This window comes from Candoia aspera, chromosome 5, assembly GCF_035149785.1.
Source record: "Candoia aspera isolate rCanAsp1 chromosome 5, rCanAsp1.hap2, whole genome shotgun sequence".
Classification (NCBI taxonomy): Eukaryota; Metazoa; Chordata; class Lepidosauria; order Squamata; family Boidae; genus Candoia; species Candoia aspera.
Window position 1 is genome coordinate 68159933 of NC_086157.1, and position 20132 is coordinate 68180064.

A 20132-nucleotide genomic window follows, 5' to 3' on the forward strand; every position below is an offset into this window, starting at 1 on the left:
ATACATAAAACAGATGTGGAAATTTTTCCAACTTTTTTGTCTCCTGAAGATTTACAAACAACCTGTGATCGCCTGCCTAGTTTTAAGCAGGGCAGCACAAGGGTTTACATGAAAAATGCACATTCCTTCGTGGTTAGCCAGAACTAAAGCATGCACGTCATAAATCGGAGTTACCCTGTCGCGAACTCGATTGCCCAATAATTCGCTTCCAGAGCACGTTCAGAGAAGGGATCTTCCAAGTCTCTTGCTGAGAGCTACGTCACGGAAAACTACCGATAAAGAGGAACCTCAGCATCGTTCTCATTTGCGACACTCGCCTTTCGCACCAGCTAACTCTTTACGGACGTTGTAATCTGAGGAACCCGCCTCCAATCGCCCCTAAACAACAGAGATACAAAAAAAAAAGTAGACTTATCTCTATGCTCTCTAGTAAAATTACTGTTAGTCACCTGCATCATGCGCGGGTGAAATGAAAACTTCTCAATAAAAATCCCTGGAAAAACCCAGGACTTTTAGATGTAAGTGGCAAAAACATGTAAAGGACTTTAATTATGCTTTTATTCTGTTTAGGAAATATTCCGCTTTATAGAGGTTTTTATTATTATTATTCCTCTTTTGGTGCAAATCCATTGCTAACACACAATCCATATTAATGTACAACTTGATACAAAATAGTGTATTGAGCCAGTCACTCAGTCTCAATCTACCTGACAGGGTTGTTGTAGGGAAAAATGGACAAGGGAGTGCTATGCATGTTACCTTGAGGTTCTGGAGGAAAGATGGGATATAAAATAAATGTAAGTGTAATACTGTTAAAACCACCACAACAAGCCATTCCTTCTCTTTTCCTATGGCTTTTTAAAAGTTATCTTGCCTGATAATGAATTTTTAGTACTCGAGAGCTTGCCCATTATTTGTAACTCCAAGCCGACAGACTGTAATAGCAAATTTGCATGCCTCTCTTCTCAGACCCAATTAGCATTAACAACAGTTCCTTGTCCTTGTAGTGCATTTTTATTTTTTATAACTGCTTCTAAGATACTTGCAAGTTCAGCATTATATCATTTTGCAATACTAGTTGGTATTTTATTACACACTTACAGCATGCTAGATCCCTGTTTGCTTTTCATTAAAAGAAACATAAAATAAAGTTTGATGAGGTATTGAGCCTGACTGTTGCTCAGGGTAGAGTCTCTAAGGTCATCAGCTTGAATGGAAGAATTAAGACATGCAAAAAAATTTCAATATTGTCTGCACTGTAATCAGAGTAGATTGTATTAGTCACAATCAGGTTTTATTAGTTGGTTCTTATAAAAGGAAGGCAAAGAACTAATTAATTTGTGTTTTCCTGGCAGCTGGTGCCCATGGCACTCCATGTTGCCCACAACCTTACTGGCCCCACATCAGGTCCTTGCTGTACATTCACCTGGATTCTATTCTCTGATTGTGTCCTTTCTGTCACCAACCACAGCACTGCAAGATCCCAGACTGGTGCTCCTTTGCTGGCAACCCTACCTTCTGTGCTGCTGCAGTACAAATGTCTTTGACTGACATCCAAATAGAGCAATTTTTTACTGTATTTTTAAGTTAGTTTTATCCTGTGGTTGACCAGTCAACAAAGTGTTGGATGCATTTATACTTGTGTATACATGCAAGTAAACATATCTGTATCCACATTAAAACCTCCAGGTGAAAATAAAATTCTTCCTTTAATCATACACATTAACAGGTTCATACACAAGCCAGAACCAGCACCCCACAGCAACCCCATGGTTGATGTGCATAGTCTTGAGCAGCTGTTCCAGCTGCATTTGGTTGGTCTGGGGAAAGTCAGAGAAAGCAAGGAAGCATTTCTTGGCCTTAGATGCACCAGCACACATAAATATTGGGCACAGGAGTATCCAGAGCAGCCTTGCGTACATGTCACAGCCTGGGGTTCACCATGTAAATGAGTTACATGCTTTGTTTCTGTCTTCACGTGCTTCAAAGCTGGTCAGGATTGCTGGAATGGTGAAGGTAAGCAAAACAGGGTAGTTGTAGCAGCAGGGTGCTCTATTGTTAATGGATGAGCTTTCTCCAGGACCCTTAGTACTTTCAGTGATGAGATACATAATGCTGGTGCAGGGGAGAGACCTGTGGAGGGCTGTTTGTGCAGAGCTCCTTGGCTGAGCAGCACTGACCAGTTCGTGTCTCACCTATGCCTGGAGTTCCTGGATCCTCCACAGAATCATCCACACTGCCAATGGAATCTTGCAGCATGAAAGATTCAGCTTCCTGGCAACTGCACACCCATGGGCGCCACTGCACATGGATGGGGAGGAACTGACTATACTGTAGGCAGGCTTAAAGATGCAGGTCGTTCATTTGGAAACACACAGGAATACTTTTAAATTAGAATTATAAATTAAAGAGTAAACAGCTTTGCTAGAATTCATTGTTGTTGGGTACAGATCAAATGAGAAAGAAATACGTTTAGCCATAAAAGCATCTGAGAAATCGTGAATTTTCCTATCATCCTTTATTTTCTGCTGCACACGTTTGCACTTCTGAGGACTGTAAACAACTCTTCTGAACAGGAAATGCGTAGGTCTGAGGAGTAGATCTATGGCTTGCAGCATTGGTTGCTACCTGTTTGGGGCTGACGGTGAGGAAGGGGGAAAAACAATGGTGACCTTTCACAATCAGAGGGACAGAGAATTAGATGTTACTCAAAGCCCATTCTCCAGAGGGAAACAAGAAAAGAGAAGGGGGAAAGGAGAGTGGGAGGGGGAAAAGGAGCTTTCTCCTTCTAGATAATCACCTCTCCCTAGCAAGCAATGGTATAGTCCGGAAGCAGGCAGAGCCGGGGTTTCCCCCATGCTGGGAGGCCAGGCTAAGCTTAGATTTGCTGCTGCCGCCACCTCCTGCTCTTGATTTTCGCTGCTGCTGCTGCTGGTTCTCCGACAGCCATTTCGTGAGCACCCGTCCTGAGCACCGAGAACCCGAGAGCGCGGCGGTCACGTGTGGCCAGGGTGAGGAGGAGGAGAAGCCCCCAGGGGTGGCATGCTTGCGGGTGGAGGGCTGGGAGTACTAAGGGTTTCACTGGGGTCAGCTTAAAAGTGGATATGAAGCTAGCCTAGAGAGGTGGGATTTACTCTCAAAAAGGAGAGTGGGGACGGTGTGGACTAGGGCAAGAGCCCTCGAGGACATTGGGGTCCAAAAAGAGAACCTTCGGGTTCTTTTCCTAGCGGCTTTGCATAATGCTGGCAGGACTCGTGCTCATTTCATGCTAGCGATTGGGTGGATTGGAGGCGGAGGAATTGCAGCTGCGTGGTTTTGCTCTCCGCTGTCAGTTTTTGCCTTTCTTTTCCCGAGGGGCTTGTGCTGATCGCCTCTCCCCCCATCCTCAGCCTTTCCCAGCCATCTACCCTCTAGATGTGTTGGGACTACAGTACCACTTCTAGAAGTCCCAGGCACTCTCGATCCTTCCAGCTCAGGAAAGGCTTCTCTGGAGGTTGGGATATTGGGCACATCACATGTGGAGGGGAAAGGGACTAAGGAGAGGCAGGGAAGGGAATACTTAGGTGTAACCTAAGCTTGACTTATGAAATGAGTGACCATCTTTGTACATACAGATGCCATAATTTGACAGTGGGGTATAAGTCCAATGAATACTGTACATGCAAGACCTGAAATGTTAGAAAACAAAAACTGCCTCTGTACCTGTGTCAAGTACATTTCCCTAGCCCTAAATTAGCTCCTATTTTTCCAGGATGTAAGAAAGTTTTCCTGTTTTCCAGATGTATTGATTTTCATTGTAAAAAGAGAGTCAGTTGAGAACACCAGTCCTTAGAATAGCTCTTGTTCTCGTTGAGCAAAAAAATTTAGATAGATATATATTACCCCAAAGAGTGAAGGTAGAATTAGACTTGAGATGCAAAAGTGTACAGAAGCCTAGTATCCTCTTCACTGGCCAAGCCTCTTTGGTTCCCTTTCAGCAAAAAGAAAGTGGCCTAGTCCAGTTTTAGGGAAAGGGAAGACCTGAAGAACACCCTACGTCTCCCAATGAGAAATGCTGTTTAGAAAACAATTCTGAAATTTAACTTTTTCTTTCTTTCTTTCTTTCTTTTTTTTTGCACATTTAGTGTTTTTCCAAGCTCTTATTTGATGAGATGAAAGGCAATTTATTTGATAACAAGACTATTCTTACTGCTCTGTAGATATACAGTAGTTTAAACAGGAAATTGAAGATAATAATTATACTCCTGTTTGTTTAGGAGATGTAAATGTGTTGATTAGTGCTCACAGCTCATAGACAACAGTTTTGCATTCTGTTGGGAAAAAATTACAAGCTCAAAATGGCTCTCTAAAAAAGATACCTTAGAGCTGTCAAAATAAGTTTCTTCATTTTTGAGATAAACAGTGCAAAATTCTTCTGCCAGAGGCTTCTCTGGGACAGCAAGGCATCATTGAACTAGCAGAAAGGTTTAAACTCTTTCATTAAAATGTGAAATTGTTGAAAGGACACTGTATTTTCCTGTGTGTCTCATTAGTGATTTACACATTTATTTTATTTCTTTAGGAATCCCTATAGGGTCAGTCATCTTATGTACCATAACTCTGGGTAACTCACAGCAACAATAGGGTGCGCACGTTCATGTGTGTGTGTGTGTGTGTGTATGAAACAATAAAAAGACATCCAAAAAACAACTCCCAGCGCCCTACAACAACACTCGTAATATATAAACAACAGCCATGGGCTCCAGCCTCACCCTATCCCTATCCTTGGGGGAAGTGCCAGCTTTTTAAGGCCTTCTAGAAGGGTGTAGCCTGCTGGATTGGGGTGTGTGTGTGTGTCCTCCTGAGTAGGTGCATTTCCTAGATCCTGCTAGATGACAACAAATGAATACTTTGTAAGTATATTTAATCTCAAAAGTAAGTATTTAACTTATGGACAGGAAAAATATGGAGAACACTCTTAATATAAGCCTAGAAAATTAAATTCTGAAAAATACGTGTCTAGAAATTATTTTAATCTTGAATCAATTTGGAAATAAAGATAACCTTTTCCAAGTTTACTAAACTGTATTTAAACTTAAGATACTTAAGAGTTTTTCATGTTTGACTTGGTCATACACTGTTTGGGATGCTAAATATATGATTCTTCCATATTGTGAGTAACAGTAACAAAATATACTGCTAAACTTTTCTCCTTTAGGGGCATTATGACTGAAGAGCAATTTGTTAACATTGATTTAAATGATGATAATGTTTGCAGCATATGCAAATTAGGAACAGAAAGAGAGACCCTTTCATTCTGCCACATTTGTTTCGAGCTAAGCATTGAAGGTAAGTGTAGCCTAATTTCAGACACCTGGAGATTCTGATATGTATCTTCCTTGAAAAAACTTTCCATTTCCAGATTAATGGTGATAATATATCATAAATGTATGCTTAACTTTCTAACATAGCTGTAAAAATTCTCTATGATATGTTTTTATATTCCAAAATCAGGGACGCATATAAATAAGTTACCGTGTAGTATGAATTGCTTGTTAGACATCTTTAAGCAAATAAGAATCTACTATATCGAAAAGCTTATCAGATATAATGAAAAGCTGAAGGGTACTAACTGTGACTTGTTCCTTGAGTTTTACTATTACCCTTCATATATTGGAAGCAAGTTTCTAAAATGAGGGAAGGGCATTTGTAGGGAGAGTCACAAAAATCAAGATCATGATGGCCAACTAAATCTTTGCTGCTTCTGTGTACATCACTGTGTGTAAAAAAGGGGGCAGTGCTTTGATCACCCAAGAATCTGCGACTTTGACTTTTTGATCCTTCCTTTGGTGGAGGGGGTCCCTGAATGGGAGGATGGGCTTGTTTGTTTTGTATATGTAGATTTTGTTCATCATTTAGAACTTTGATTTTCCAATTATAAATCACACTAGACAACTCTGTGATCAGTTGGGTCATCCATTGAGGGAAAGGTAGTGCAGTCTGATGTGACCAGAATGAACATTAAATTTTAGGCTGACCATATTTTTTTTGCCCCAATTCTGGATGGTCTTGTGACCATCTAAGAGTATATATCATAAATAGAAAAATAATTGTAGTGGCAAACAAACTTCAATAATAAGTCAGTATTTACTTACCTAAACAGATAAACAGAATGACCACGGGTGGGCAAAAAAGCAGTAGGAGCGGGAGCAAATTCTGACTGCCCTCCAGTTTCCCCATTGACTTTGCTTGTGGGAAGCTGGCAGAGAGCATCGGAAATCACGATCATGTGTTTGCGGGGCGCTGCAATGGCCACAACTTTGCAAATAAAACTGGTCTGAACGTTGTGGAAATTTTAATTCCACAGGAGTAATTGGCCCCAGATTTTTTACGCATTCTTTAAGTTAGTGGATTTTAGATACCTTGATTCGAAACTGTTGCAGTATAATACACTGTTTGAGCTAACTTGATGGTACAAACATATAAACCCAATGAGAGTTTTGGTAATATATAGATAGATAGTGATCCTCTATGTGTAAAAAGGCACTAATTCATCTATTTTTCAGAATGGTTGTATAAATAAAAAAAATCAAAAAGACACAAGAAGGGAGGATAAAATGTAACTAATATTTGTAATAGATTTGTATTACAATTTTGTGAATTTGTAAATGTAAACTAATCTTTGAATGCCAGTTTGGTCTAGTAGTTAAGGCACTGGACTAGAAGTGGGAAACTTGAGTTCTGGTCCTGTCTTAGATATGGACCTAGTTGGTGACTTTGGGCCAATCATTCACTCTCAACTCTAAGAAGAAAGTAATGACAAACCACTTCCAAAAATGTTGCCAAGAAAACTGCAGGGACTTGTCTATGTAGTTACCAGAATCAAGATGGACTTGAAGGGACAAAACAAAACAAAACAACAAAATCCCCACTATCCTCTAATATATAATTATTTTCTGTCATTTTCTAATTTGAAAAAATTGCTTTATCTTTGCCAACATTTTCTTCTTAGATTTCAAATATATCTAAATTTTAAAAAGGCTTACTTTTATGTTCTGTATTCTAGATTATGGTTCTTTAGTTTTCTCAATGAAATAATGCTTTTCATGCATTATTTTTGTCAAGGATTTGCAAGTTTCGACAAAATAAATAGCCACCAGTTGTCTTGCAGTGTTGAATAATATAGACAATTTATTTTAGTTAATCTTTTAAGAGAGGAAAATAATGAGAAAAATAGTGTCAATTTCAAGCAGCATAAGAATTTTGTGAAGAATTGTGCTTCAAAAGTAACCAATAAGTTCACTACAAATTCCATAACTTTGTTGTAGTAAACATGTTGCAGTGTTACTTCCAGTTGCATTTTTTGCACAGAGATTTTTTTTTCTTTTGACCCAAAGGAGCTATAAATGAAAGGAATCCATTTTACTATATTACTCATAACATGAAATAAAGATAAGAGCCATGCAGATACTGTGATTAAGATATTATAATACTGAGACTAATATCAGTGCTAAGAGAGGTTGGAAACTGTTATTGTATTAAAATATATAAAATCCACTTGTTTGTTTAATTAGTTAGCTTAATATTAATATTGCTGGTAAGCACTTGTATGGCACTAGCAATGTGTTAGAGTGTAAAATACAATGCTACCTCTTGAGCTATGATAAAGTATTAGAACTGGTAAAATATTTGGATATTATTAGTAGTATTCAGATTATTATAGCCGCACTACTCCAAAAGACTCTGGCAGGTGCGTGGTTTTTTTGGACTTTTTTGGGAGGGGGAAGCTGCATTTTTGCAATGTTTTCTCAAAAGTGCATCTCATAATTCTCCACACTGAAAAATGTATGCTGCTAAAAGTCATTTCAAATGACTTTAGCTATTTTCTAGTAAAAGGGGGAGATTTAAGTATATCAGTTCACTCCTGCACTCAGCTTCAGGAGTGTTACAGTAAGTGGTTTGCATTTTTATTGGCTTAGCTAAGTTTATAGCAATTCTTGGAGCAATAATCATACCAGTGGCAGTTACTTCATGTGTTTTGTGTTGTTCCCCCAGTGATAGCAGCAGCAACAGAAAGTTGGGGAGAGGCCTTAACAGCAGATCTCTATAGAAACAGGAATATTGATGGAATAAGTAGATATTTCTGGAGGTACAATGACAATAACGCTTCATTTATCCAGTATTTAATATATTCTGTTAGAACTTCTAAGTGGTATGGGGATACCAAGTCATCTTGTCTGCCTCCTGAAGAATCTGTATAACGACCAAGCAGCAACAGTAAGAACAGACCACGGAACAACGGACTGGTTTAAGATTGGGAAAGGAGTACGGCAGGGCTGTATACTCTCACCCTACCTATTCAACTTGTACGCAGAACACATCATGCGAGGTACTGGGCTTGAGGAATCCAAGGCTGGAGTTAAAATCGCTGGAGGAAACATTAACAATCTCAGATATGCAGATGATACCACTTTGATGGCTGAAAACGAAGAGGAACTGAGGAGCCTTATGATGAAGGTGAAAGAAGAAAGTGCAAGAGCTGGCTTGCAGCTAAATGTCAAAAAAACCAAGATTATGGCAACCAGCTTGATTGATAACTGGCAAATAGAGGGAGAAAACATAGAGCCAGTGAAAGACTTTGTATTTCTAGGTGCGAAGATTACTGCAGATGCTGACTGCAGTCAGGAAATCAGAAGACGCTTAATCCTTGGGAGAAGAGCAATGACAAACCTTGATCAAATAGTTAAGAGCAGAGACATCACACTGACAACAAAGGTCCGCATAGTTAAAGCAATGGTGTTTCCCGTAGTAACATATGGCTGCAAGAGCTGGACCATAAGGAAGGCTGAGCGAAGGAAGATCGATGCTTTGGAACTGTGGTGTTGGAGGAAAATTCTGAGAGTGCCTTGGACTGCAAGAAGATCCAACCAGTCCATCCTCCAGGAAATAAAGCCAGACTGCTCACTTGAGGGAACGATATTAAAGGCAAAACTGAAATACTTTGGCCACATAATGAGAAGACAGGACACCCTGGAGAAGATGCTGATGTGGAGGGAGAGTGGAGGGCAAAAGGAAGAGGGGCCAACCAAGGGCAAGGTGGATGGATGATATTCTAGAGGTGACGGACTCATCCCTGGGGGAGCTGGGGGTGTTGACGACCGACAGGAAGCTCTGGCGTGGGCTGGTCCATGAAGTCACGAAGAGTCGGAAGCGACTAAACGAATAAACAACAACACATTAGAAGTTGGGGGGGGGGATCTGTTCTTTTTGTTTCAAAAACTATCACTCTGGTGACATGACTAGGTTGTTGCCATGCTCTGCTGACTTCATAATTATAAACTATTTTGCTTGTTCCCATGAAGTGAGAGAACAAAAAGATAAAATTAAAATGTAATGCCTATACATAGAATATGTAGAACCACATTGAAGTCAGATGACCTTTCATGTTAACTTTGCTAAATGCCATGATCCATTCCTTGTCTGAAGTTAAGGGTATAGAAATTGTTTCATTTTTAACTATTTGGAGCATGAAATTGCATGAAATATCTCATTTCAAGTTCATAATGTGCTGATTCCAGCATTTTGGAAGTGTTCAGAGCTCAGAACAACACTTTCTAAATGCTCTGTTTCAAGCACAAAATGTTTTAAAAGAGACTCTGCTTAAAGCAGCAGTTTTGCACAAGGGATAAAGGGTTTCATCCTTGAGATGATTGTAAATGAAATGTTTTGCACACCATTTTAGGGAATGCTTTCTTATAAGATATGAAACTGATGCTTGTGTGTGTTAAAATGAAGTAAATACAGCTTGATGAGTAGTGAATAAAAAACCAGAGATTGTGAGCTGTTAGAAAATTGTTAAAGAGAGTAAACTTAAGACATACGAAAAGCTTTGAACAAACTATCAAAATACCATCAATACGTTTCAAGATAGAATATGCTGGTGGAAGCCCGAAGGTGTGTAGAACAAAGTTTAAATAAAATGCAACTATTTTTTTTTCACATTCTAAGGACTACCTAGATATTCTAAGTGCACTACCTTACCTTTGTATCTTACTTTATGCTGTAAACTAGGCTAGATTATACCAGATGACCAGCATGTATCTTACAATCATAGAACTTTATTAGAACTGTGTTTTAATCAAAATCCGCTTATTACTTGTTCTTAAAATATCAGATATTAGTTAAACCCAGTTAACTACAGGACTTACTCATTTGCTTTCGTCACCTAAAGGCTTATTAGCTGTAATGTTTTAAACAGGTTAATACATGCTCAGGATTGTCTTGTTGACTTGAAAGTAGTTACAAGAAAAAAAAACTGCAGCTGAACTTTACAAAATTTTCTCTCATACTCAAGTTAAAAGTGACCTTATCTTTCATCATCATTCTCGTTAAATCTCCTTTGAGTAGTAAGTATGGCAGTGCCAAGTACCATCTGAAATGGACATGGATGAAAAGAGGAAGGATGTCTAATTTGTTGGCGAGTCCTCACAAAAAAGCTATGTGTTTGCCTGTTCTTAGAACTTGCACAGCTGCTGGGAGAACTTAGAGGAGCTAGAAGAGCAAACAAGAGAAACAAGCCCAGGAGCTATTGTGCAACAGTAATATAATCTGGTTACAAAAGTTAATGCTGATTTTTACATATAAAAAAATTGATAGGTACAGGAAAACATCAATAAACATCTGTTTCAAATATATCAGCAGCTGTTCTAAAATACCCATTGGAAAATAAATAATTTGGGCTTTTTATGCATATGTTTGTACTTTCAGGTACAAATACAGTAGTGTGCAAAAGTCTTAGGCCACCACCAGCTTTGTTGTTTTAGCAAAGTGTTAATGACCATCCATAATTATTTTTCGGTCTCTGTATTAAGATACAAACAGAAAATGCAGGAAATATGTACACAAAATTTAAACACAATTTTCAGAACAAAATGGCTTCTTCAGGCAAAAGTCAGTATTTAGTGTGACATCCCTTGGCTCTAAGTACATCTTGAACTCTATCGGGGAGACTGTCCTGAAGTTTTCTGAAGTAATCTTCTGGTATATTATACCAGGCTTCTTTCTTTCAGCACTTCCCAGAGTTCTTTTGATGTAGGTTGTCTTTTCTTTCTTTCCCTGTCCAGGTGATCCCATACTGCCTCTATAATATTCAGGTCTGGACTCTGTGGAGGCCAGTCCATGACAGTGTTTTATCAGCTGTTTTTCTCGCCAAATATGATTTCAGTGCATTAGCAGTATGCTTGGGATCGTTATCATGCTGAAAAATGAAACCATTCCCAATCAGGTGCTTTCCAGAAGGAATGGCATGATGACTTAAAACCTGTCTGTACTTTTCAGCACTGGAGTATTAGGTATGTTTGCCGCCTTGAGTTATTTATAAAAATAATAAAGGCAGGATAGTAAGTACATATGTACGTAAGTAAATAAATAAATAAGGACAATATCACCAGCATCTCTGGCAGAAATGTAGCCTCAAACCAGGACAGACCCTCCACCGTGTTTCACTGAAGGCCACAAGCACTCATTCATCCATCTCTTTCCAACTCTTCTTCTCACATATTGTCAACAATTGGACCCAAAAATTTCAAACTTGGATTCATCACTCCGTAATACTCTTTTCCACTGATCCTCATTCCAATGTTTGTGAGCTTTAGCATATTGTAGCCCTTTCACCCTGTTCCCCTTCCGCAAAAGTTTCTTGGCTGCTGCCCTTCCATGAAGACCATTGCTGATCAAGCTTCTTCAGACTGTAGAAGGGTCAACGTGGCATCCTGATGCAGCTGCCAGATGCTGAGCCAGGTCCCTGCTGGACTTCCTCCGGTCTCTCAAAGAAGAAACTATGAGGAACTTCTCATCAGACTTTGAAAGTTTTCTTGGCCTTCCAGTCCTTTTTTTGTCCTTGACCTCTCCTGATTCTTCAAATTTCTTTATAACAGCATGAATACCATATCTGGAGTATCCAGTTTGTTTGTTGATTTCCCTTTGAGAGTGGCCTTGCTTATGCAAACTATGATTTTATGTCTGTCCAATTCTGTGATCTTTGGCATTTTGACTGGAATGATGTGATTGAAAGTTGGTCTTCTTAGCAAGCTTCCAATGAATTACACTCATACAACATGTGTATGTACTGTATGTAATGCTCAAGCATGTCTTGCACAAACCTGGTGTACAAGACCTTTTCCACAGCAGTCATTTTGGTATGGAATAGTAGGACATCTACAGGTATTAGCAATGACCGTATTTAGGGTTCCATTCCATTTAGGTTTACGGGAGCCGAGTGCCTGCTGTTGCTCTAGAGTAAGGGGAGGTCACACTAAATACTTGCTACTTTAGCCTATGGAAGCTGTTTTTTTCTGATTTTTTGTTTTGTTTTGTTTTTGAATACTGCATACAAATTTCCTGTATTTTCTGGTTGTATTCTAATAGACTGAGAAATAATTATATAAGGTCATTATACTATTGCTAAAACAACAAATCTAATGGTGGCCTAAGACTTTTGCTGTATATTTAATATGTAGCCAAGAATATAAAAATGCAACATTAGGTCAGAAGTTCTTTTCAGCATTTTTTTTTTCCTGATGTATATAGAGAGAGCTTGTGGACATAAGTAGTTGCTGGAATGTTTGGCAGGTCAGGTCCAATTTTGCAGCCACATAATCGGTCAGGGTTAATACTTAGGCTGACGTTCTAATGTAAGTGCTATACTTTTCAAGAATGTGGATTTTATATACTAAAAACATGAGTATTTATTTGCTTATTAATGAACTGCCATTCTTCCTACCTGTGATCACAGCACTGAGGAGACACCTATGCAGAATCCTGCAAGACTGAGTAGTTGGATTTCTCTGTCTTTTTTTTTTTAAATCAACACATTTGTAAAGAATACATTGAGGTTCAATGAGTGGACAATATTAGATGTCCTTGCTAAAATATATAATCACTAATTTATCATAAACATTCAAATGTACTTGAGAATGGTGTTAATCAGTGAGTAAGTTACTATTTTGGGCTATTGCAGTCCCTGTCAAGCTTGCTTAAATATTTGCACAGAATTATTGTTGAACACTGATATTCTGAAAATACAGATTTGCCCAGGTTCCTGAACTATTGTTGGGTTTATATTCACATCCACACCTAGCCATGGTAACTCACTTGATGACTCTTGGCCAATCGCACACTTTCTGAGTTTTGGTCTAGCCTACCTCCCTGGGTTGCTGTAACTGTTCAGGTTTATATTAAGGGAGATTCCCATTTAGGTCACTTTTTGCTCTTGAAGAGAAGGTAGGATATAAAATATACAAACAAACACAAAGTTGAAAAGGTATATTTCTCTTATTCACAAAACATCTAGATAAAATTTCACTAGATAAAAGATGGAATTCCAGAATCCAGTGAAACAAATCTGCATTTTTTTTTTCCCAAATGAAAAGAATCCAGATTCCTTCTCAGTTGCATAAACATATTTCAGGCCTACTGTGTAAAGGAATAGGAATTAAATACTGAATTGTCCTTTTTTATTTTTTCTTGGGACAAATTCTGTTACACAGAAACAGTTACCCCAAATTTCAGTGATGTTGAAATCTAGCTCTAGTAACTAATTGTATCTGCAGCCTATTTATGAATTTCCAGGGTGGAATTATACAACTTGTTTAATTTTTTTTTTCCTATCAGGAATACCAAAGTCTGATCTTCTGCATACAAGATCATTAAGGGGACACAGAGACTGCTTTGAGAAATTCCACTTAATAGCAAACCAGAGTTGTCCACAATCAAAATTATCCAAGAGTACATATGCAGAAGTGAAAAACATTTTGAGCAAAAAAATTAACTGGATTGTACAGTATGCACAAAACAAAGATACAGATTTGGATTCAGAAGGTTCGAAACAGACACAGCACCGGATTTTTAGCTTTAGACATCAGAGGGAGAAAAAGTTACTTCCACAGTTTGATTCCCAAGTCCCTAAATATTCTGCAAAATGGATAGATGGAAGCTCTGGGAGCATTACAAACTGTTCACAGAATATTCTAGAATCAAGAGAATCCAGTGATTTTAGCTTTGGCATGTTGCAACAAAGAGGTGCTACATTTTGTTGTAAGAATTCGTTATGGTCTACTCATAACCAATCATCAGAATTGGGAAAAACTAACAAAGATCCAGATGCCTGTGCACGAAGATTTCCTCAGTACAGCAGAGAGCAATGTAAGTGAAAGAAGTAATTTATAATACCATTTGTATATATAAACTTTTTATAGCACTTGGAAAATGTTAACTTGTGGTACTGAAAGGAAATGCCCAGTTGGTACATAACTTGAATTATAACAGTTTAAACCTAGTGATACAGCATTTGTCAAATACTCCAAGCCTAAAGAAACAACCTTTTAAAATTGTGTACACATATTATTAGTATGCCTCTCTTAATTCAAAACTATTCAGAGTTCACACTAATTTAAGACTAGTAAATAAAATTATCTTTAATTTTGTAGAACTGTTTTATTTTGTGCTTTGTCAATGTGATCTAAACCTACCTTCAAGAACACAAGCTCCATTAAAAGAGCTCTCTCTCCTTTTGACTAAGCACATATATACTTGCATTGTTGACTAAATATACTAGTCCATTTATCTAACTATAGAATGCCATGTAAGGATATTCCATTATATTAATCTTGGATATGCTAGGAAAGACTTTAAATTGATGGATGCTTCTGGGGCCTTCATAAATAGCAGTATAGTTTTGTAAGATATATTTTGCTAATCAATCTGTTTTATTACAGGGCAAAATCTGCAGCATCATAATAACAGCTAGTATTTTAAAGTATAAAAATTATTTGGACAAAACTGAGAATAACCTGAATTGGATACATCATTAATTTGAATGTGGTGTGCCCAAGAGAAAGGTTGAAAAATTAGAAAGGGAGCTGCACTCCACTTATCTATTGCTTTATCTGTCTTAAACATGCAATCTTTTAAAAGGGATGTTAGTGCTTTTAGTAATTTGATTTATAATTGCAACAGAAGAAAAATCCCAATGCTGAATTAATGTTTAGAAATGTATTGATTTTTCTTTAGTTACTTCATTAATATGCATGTAAAAATTATTGCTGTTTAACTTTTCTGTATGAAAGCATTGTTTCCCATTTATACCCACTCCCATTAATAATTTTCTGTCTTTAATTCATACTAGTGAATATGATGCCTCTAGGAGAAGTTGAGCAGCTGAATGGGAAACTACTCAAGCAAGTCCATGGTGAGATACATTTTAATATTTGCTGACTAATATGTGTTTGTAAGACTGTTTGCTCCTGTTACCAATTTTAAATTTCTGAAAAAGATTAATGCTCCACACAAACACACATCAATAAAACCACCTGTATCAGGCAACAGAAGCAAATAAAAAACAGTCTCAACCAATTATTCGCCAAATGCTCTGTAGCAATGCTGTCTTTTGACCACTTGTTTGAATGCTAATAGGGTGGGAACCAGTCAAGGGAGAAAGCTGGTCTATAAAATATCACCTGGCACTAAAAAACAAAAACTTGTCTGGGCCCCATCATCCCTTACCACTTGCAGCCCTCCCAGCACTAGACTATTAATATTCTAATTGGAAAAAAACAGACTTGAAAGTACCTAAAAACTTACTGTAACTATTCAGTAGTTACTAATTTATCGGTTGTAAAAACATGTACACTAGGGCTATGCAAGGTCCAGACAGCCTTCTTTACAGTAAATCTTCAAATTAGACTACCTTATGTGGTCCTGAGTGATCTGATATTCCCTAGCTCTGTCCTTCCATTATGTGGCATGGAAACAAACAATAAAACCATATTATATCTGTTCATGGAAGTGAAAGGAAATATGCATGAAAGTTGGAACTGTATATAAGCACTAAAGAAGTTACATGGACTTATGAGCTGCATGCCTTTAACATCATTTTTTAAAGAACTCATTAAAATGTTGCTTTTCCCCAGAATAAAACAAAACTTATCTTAAGGCTAGGTTGCTTTAGATTGTGAAAAAGGTCTAATAGAAATTTGTGCAAAGTATGTTCATTTAAATGTAATAGAAAATATCTCAGTAACCTTGTTATTTTAGGGTGGAATGTAATGCATCTTGCAGCAAGAATGGATTGTATTGTGAGAAAGTTCTGCAGCAGGTACAGATAGGCTGCTGATTTGTGCAAGGGAAGGGATGATGCACAAGAATAGAGTTGCCCCTTTCTGAATGGATTAGAACTGGTAAAGCATAAGTGATTAATTCACATTCTCCATAAGAACAATATAGTTCTAAAGTCAGTCACATAGATAAGAAACTTAGATTTTCTAAAGATGAGCAAGTAGAAATAGTGAAGTGAGCAAATACCTAAATTAAGGTTTCTCTTTCGAGGAAAGATATGGGAGAACCAATGGAAATCTGTTTTCTGTCACTTAATCCAACACTTCCTCATCATGTCCTACTTACCAGGACAGTTTAGAATGCTAGCAAACACCAAAAGGTGGTCCCTGTGTGGATATTTATTAAATATTTGTTTGTATTTCTCTTTTGTTGCACAGTCTCATCCTTTAACATCCAGCATTCTGAGCTCTTCAATTATATATAGCAAGCAGAACTTTAGAGTAAATTTTGATTCAGTGTCAGGCACTTTTGTTCTACATCAAATGTATTAACTACCCCAAGTTGCCCTGTTCCATTGTGGATTTTTATTGAGTCAGTGTACAGCTTTAATTCACATTTTTAATTTTGTTCTTAACTATCTTGGAAATGAAAGTACATCATTGCAAACTCCTAATTAGTGGAACTACTTGATGTTGTAGGCTAACATGATACCATTATTGATTTCAGATGTGTTTGAAGAATTGACTAAGCAAGTACAAGAAAAAGACTCCTTGGCTTCAGAGCTTAATGTCCGTCATATTGCTATTGAGCAACTGCTAAAGAACTGTTCAAAACTGCCATGTTTACAGATGGGACGGGCAGCTATGAAATCCAATGTATCCATATAACCATGGCAAACGTACATTTTCCACCTTTGCTTCTCTAACTCATGTATTAGATTTTGGGGGGAAAGAACTTGCACAGTTGAGCAGTATTTTGGAAAAAAAATTAAGCTTGTGGGTACACAAGGTAGCAACATAGAGTGTTTCCATTTTTAAAGAGGAAAAAGAGATAAGGGTAGCATTTTTATTCTGAACTTCATGTAATCATTTCCTGTAATTAGCTGAGCTGTGTGAATCCACTGCTTCTTGATACAGTGAGGCACCATGTCTTAAAAGCATGGCTGTTTGAGATCCTCTCACATTGGGTATGTATGTGCATACACATAAAACAAACACCTTGCTATGATTGCCATCTCTCTACTTTGAGCAGTGTATTTGGAGGAGCAGTTTTGCAAAGCACTCCTCCAAAAGATTTGCACAGCCTAATAATTATTTTCCTTTGTCACCAAATCCCAGTATTTCAGCTTGATTTAACAAATACTTCTAACCACCTGTAAATAACCTGGGAGACTAACAGGTGAAATTGTTTTAAGTATGAGGAAGTAATGGAACAACCAGTATTCATTCGCATTTTTTTATTTATTGCAAGCAATATTTTATTACTGAATTTTATAAAAAGAAAACTATTTTAGGTACTTTTCCAGATCTTTTTATAAAAGTTTTGAATTATAAATAACATTTTGCCTGGTGTAATGAGTGTTTACTCTTTTTTCAGGTCAATGTAATTACTTTTCATGATGGAAGTTGTTTTAAAAAAGCTTGTTCCCAAAGACACAATCTCAGTAGTTGTACTATATTACCTTTAATTTTATGAGTGCAGAATTTTATCAGACATCAGAAATTTAAGCCAAGCGCCTACTTTTGGAATGATGATTCATGCTTTGTTAATATAAGCAGAGCTCAACTTCAGTTTTGTATGTGAATTTCTATTGTTTAATAAAAGTAAATGGCTTAAAAGAACTATAATACCGCAAGTTGTTTGTGTTATTTTATGTCACTTGTGAGGTTTATAGAAATGATGCTGTTAAATGCTATCCTAGGATAGGGTCCAAAGAACCTACAACAGAAATGTTTTGTCTCTGAATATTACCAAAAAAAGTAAATACAGAAATATTTGACACTCGTGAGGATAAAAGTTCTATAGGCTTTTCTCTTTTTGTAAAGCAGCAATGTGATGTGTTGGTGTGTTTTCAGACCTCAACTTTAAACATTTCCAATCACGCTTCATGGTAATGCTTCATTTGGACAATGTCTAATCCAGAATGCAAACAGAGCTGTCTATGTGATCCACAGTTTTCATAAAATGGGATTCAAATGCTGGATTCTGTAGGGGCTGTATAGATCCCCACCCATGGAGACTGAAGAGGGTTGGTACTGCACACATGCTCTGTTCTCTATATATTTAGATAATGGCTTGGGTTTCAGAAATGATAGTTCGTCCACTGAGCATATGCAAGCAGAACATACAGAAACCAGAAAGTGAAGTAGTTGTTGTTTTTTTAAGAAAAACATGTTTGATTTTAAGGTTGCTTGATCCAATCCTTAAAATGCTATGAGAAGATCTTCAGCCTGTTTAACCATCACGACCATCTTCAAATTAAACAATAGTGAGTTAGATTCAATGATACATGTGGGAAGAAAAGTGCTATTTAAGGATGAATTTCAGTCTTAACATTTTTCAGTATTACTGAAAAAAATATATTTCCATATGCTATCAGAAAGTAAATTTACTTCGATATTGTTTAGAATCAGTGTGTTGAAAGGGGCCATTTAGGCCATCAAGTTCAACCCCCTCTATGCAAGAACTGAAATTAATGCATCCCAAGCAGAAGGCTATCTAACCTCTGTTTTGCCACAATCAGCGAAGGGGAATCTACCTCTAGGACGTTTTAAAGCCTCCCTTCCTGGAATTTCAATCCATTCTGTGTCCTGCAATTTTGAATGGGAGAGAAGAGATCCATACCTATTATACAAAATTGGGTGTAATAGCCAAAGCCTAGAAGGTAAAATTGAAAATTATCTTTCTAGTTCAGAGAAATTAGCTGAAAACAACAGAATAACCAATGTGGTGCTTTTAAGGTATTGGTCTCGGATTGCAGACACCCAGGCTCAAGCCTGAGCCATAAAAACTTAGTGACTTTGGGCTTGTCACATTCAGGCCAGGTCACCTCACAGAATTCTTGATTTTGGGAAAAATCGGAAGAGACAGTGCTATGTACACCACCCTGAGTTCTTGCAGGAAAAATATAAACCACTTCCAAAATCTTTCCCAGAAAACTGCAGGGACTTCTCCAAGCAGCCACCAGGAGTCAAGACTGATTCAAAGGCACCAAACAAATAAGATTGTATGTCATCCAACTCTCAGTATCTAAATGGGACTCCTTTCCTTTCCTACCTGGCCTTTTGCCTCATTTATCTTTATTTCTCCCTTTCGCTTCCCTTCCTTTCCCAGTACAATTACCTCACCCTGCATGCATCCTGCTTTTTCTTCTTTTTCTAGTGCTTCTGCTCAGAGGAAGGGAATGAATATGTGTTTGAGAAAGTGATTTCTATGTATGAGAGACAGTGGCTGATATATTCAGATACGGATTTTTATAAATGAAGCTGGGCATTTGTGGGATCTTGCGGCCATCAAAATGAAAAGGCAATATTGCAGCCATGCTATATTTTATTTTATCAAACTTTATCACTGTCCATCTCCCCCACATGGTTTTGCCCCTTTCGTACATATATGCACACATACAAGGGGCAGAGCTTATACTGTGTTGCTGTTTTCATCAGTCGGACCTTTCCTTCCATCCCCATGAACACCACTGAAATGAAGTAACTTATTTTACCCTTAATTAAATGTAAAGTCATTATTGATTTGTCGTCTGTTGGTTTTAATAGTTATTCCTTCTCTCCATTAGTCTATTAAACCAAAAATTTACTCCGTGTATACACACACATACAAGAAGCCCCCAGTGGAATTAGAAAAAGGTGAAATTTAATGAATTTCTACAGTGATGCTATGGCTTGATTAATTCTAGTACCAAAAAATCATGAATTATTAAGACAATGTTAAGAGATTCAATCTATACATAATAGAGGAAGTAATTTTAGAAACTGAAGAATGAAAGTGCAAACTTCAAATTGCTTAATTATTGTGCAGCTCTTAAA

At 37.5% G+C, this 20132-nt stretch overlaps 1 protein-coding gene across 1 annotated transcript; it reads left to right on the forward strand.

The window, feature by feature from the left end:
* The first annotated feature begins 2844 nt into the window (after positions 1 to 2844).
* C5H21orf91 (chromosome 5 C21orf91 homolog) lies at positions 2845 to 17933 on the forward strand. Its single transcript, XM_063305473.1, has 5 exons — positions 2845 to 3011; positions 5198 to 5328; positions 13651 to 14181; positions 15164 to 15226; positions 16819 to 17933. The coding sequence occupies exons 2-5, from the start codon at positions 5205 to 5207 to the stop codon at positions 16977 to 16979; spliced, it is 879 nt and encodes a 292-aa protein (XP_063161543.1). The 5' UTR covers positions 2845 to 3011; positions 5198 to 5204; the 3' UTR covers positions 16980 to 17933.
* The last annotated feature ends 2199 nt before the right edge of the window (positions 17934 to 20132 follow it).

What these genes read in the sequence shown, in the direction of transcription:
- C5H21orf91 (XM_063305473.1), top strand. Translation starts at nt 5,205, where the DNA reads ATGACTGAAGAGCAATTTGTTAACATTGATTTAAATGATGATAATGTT. An exon ending in TTTCGAGCTAAGCATTGAAG is followed by an intron (nt 5,329 to 13,650) that starts GTAAGTGTAGCC and finishes TTTTCCTATCAG; the next exon opens with GAATACCAAAGTCTGATCTT. An exon ending in ACTACTCAAGCAAGTCCATG is followed by an intron (nt 15,227 to 16,818) that starts GTGAGATACATT and finishes TATTGATTTCAG; the next exon opens with ATGTGTTTGAAGAATTGACT.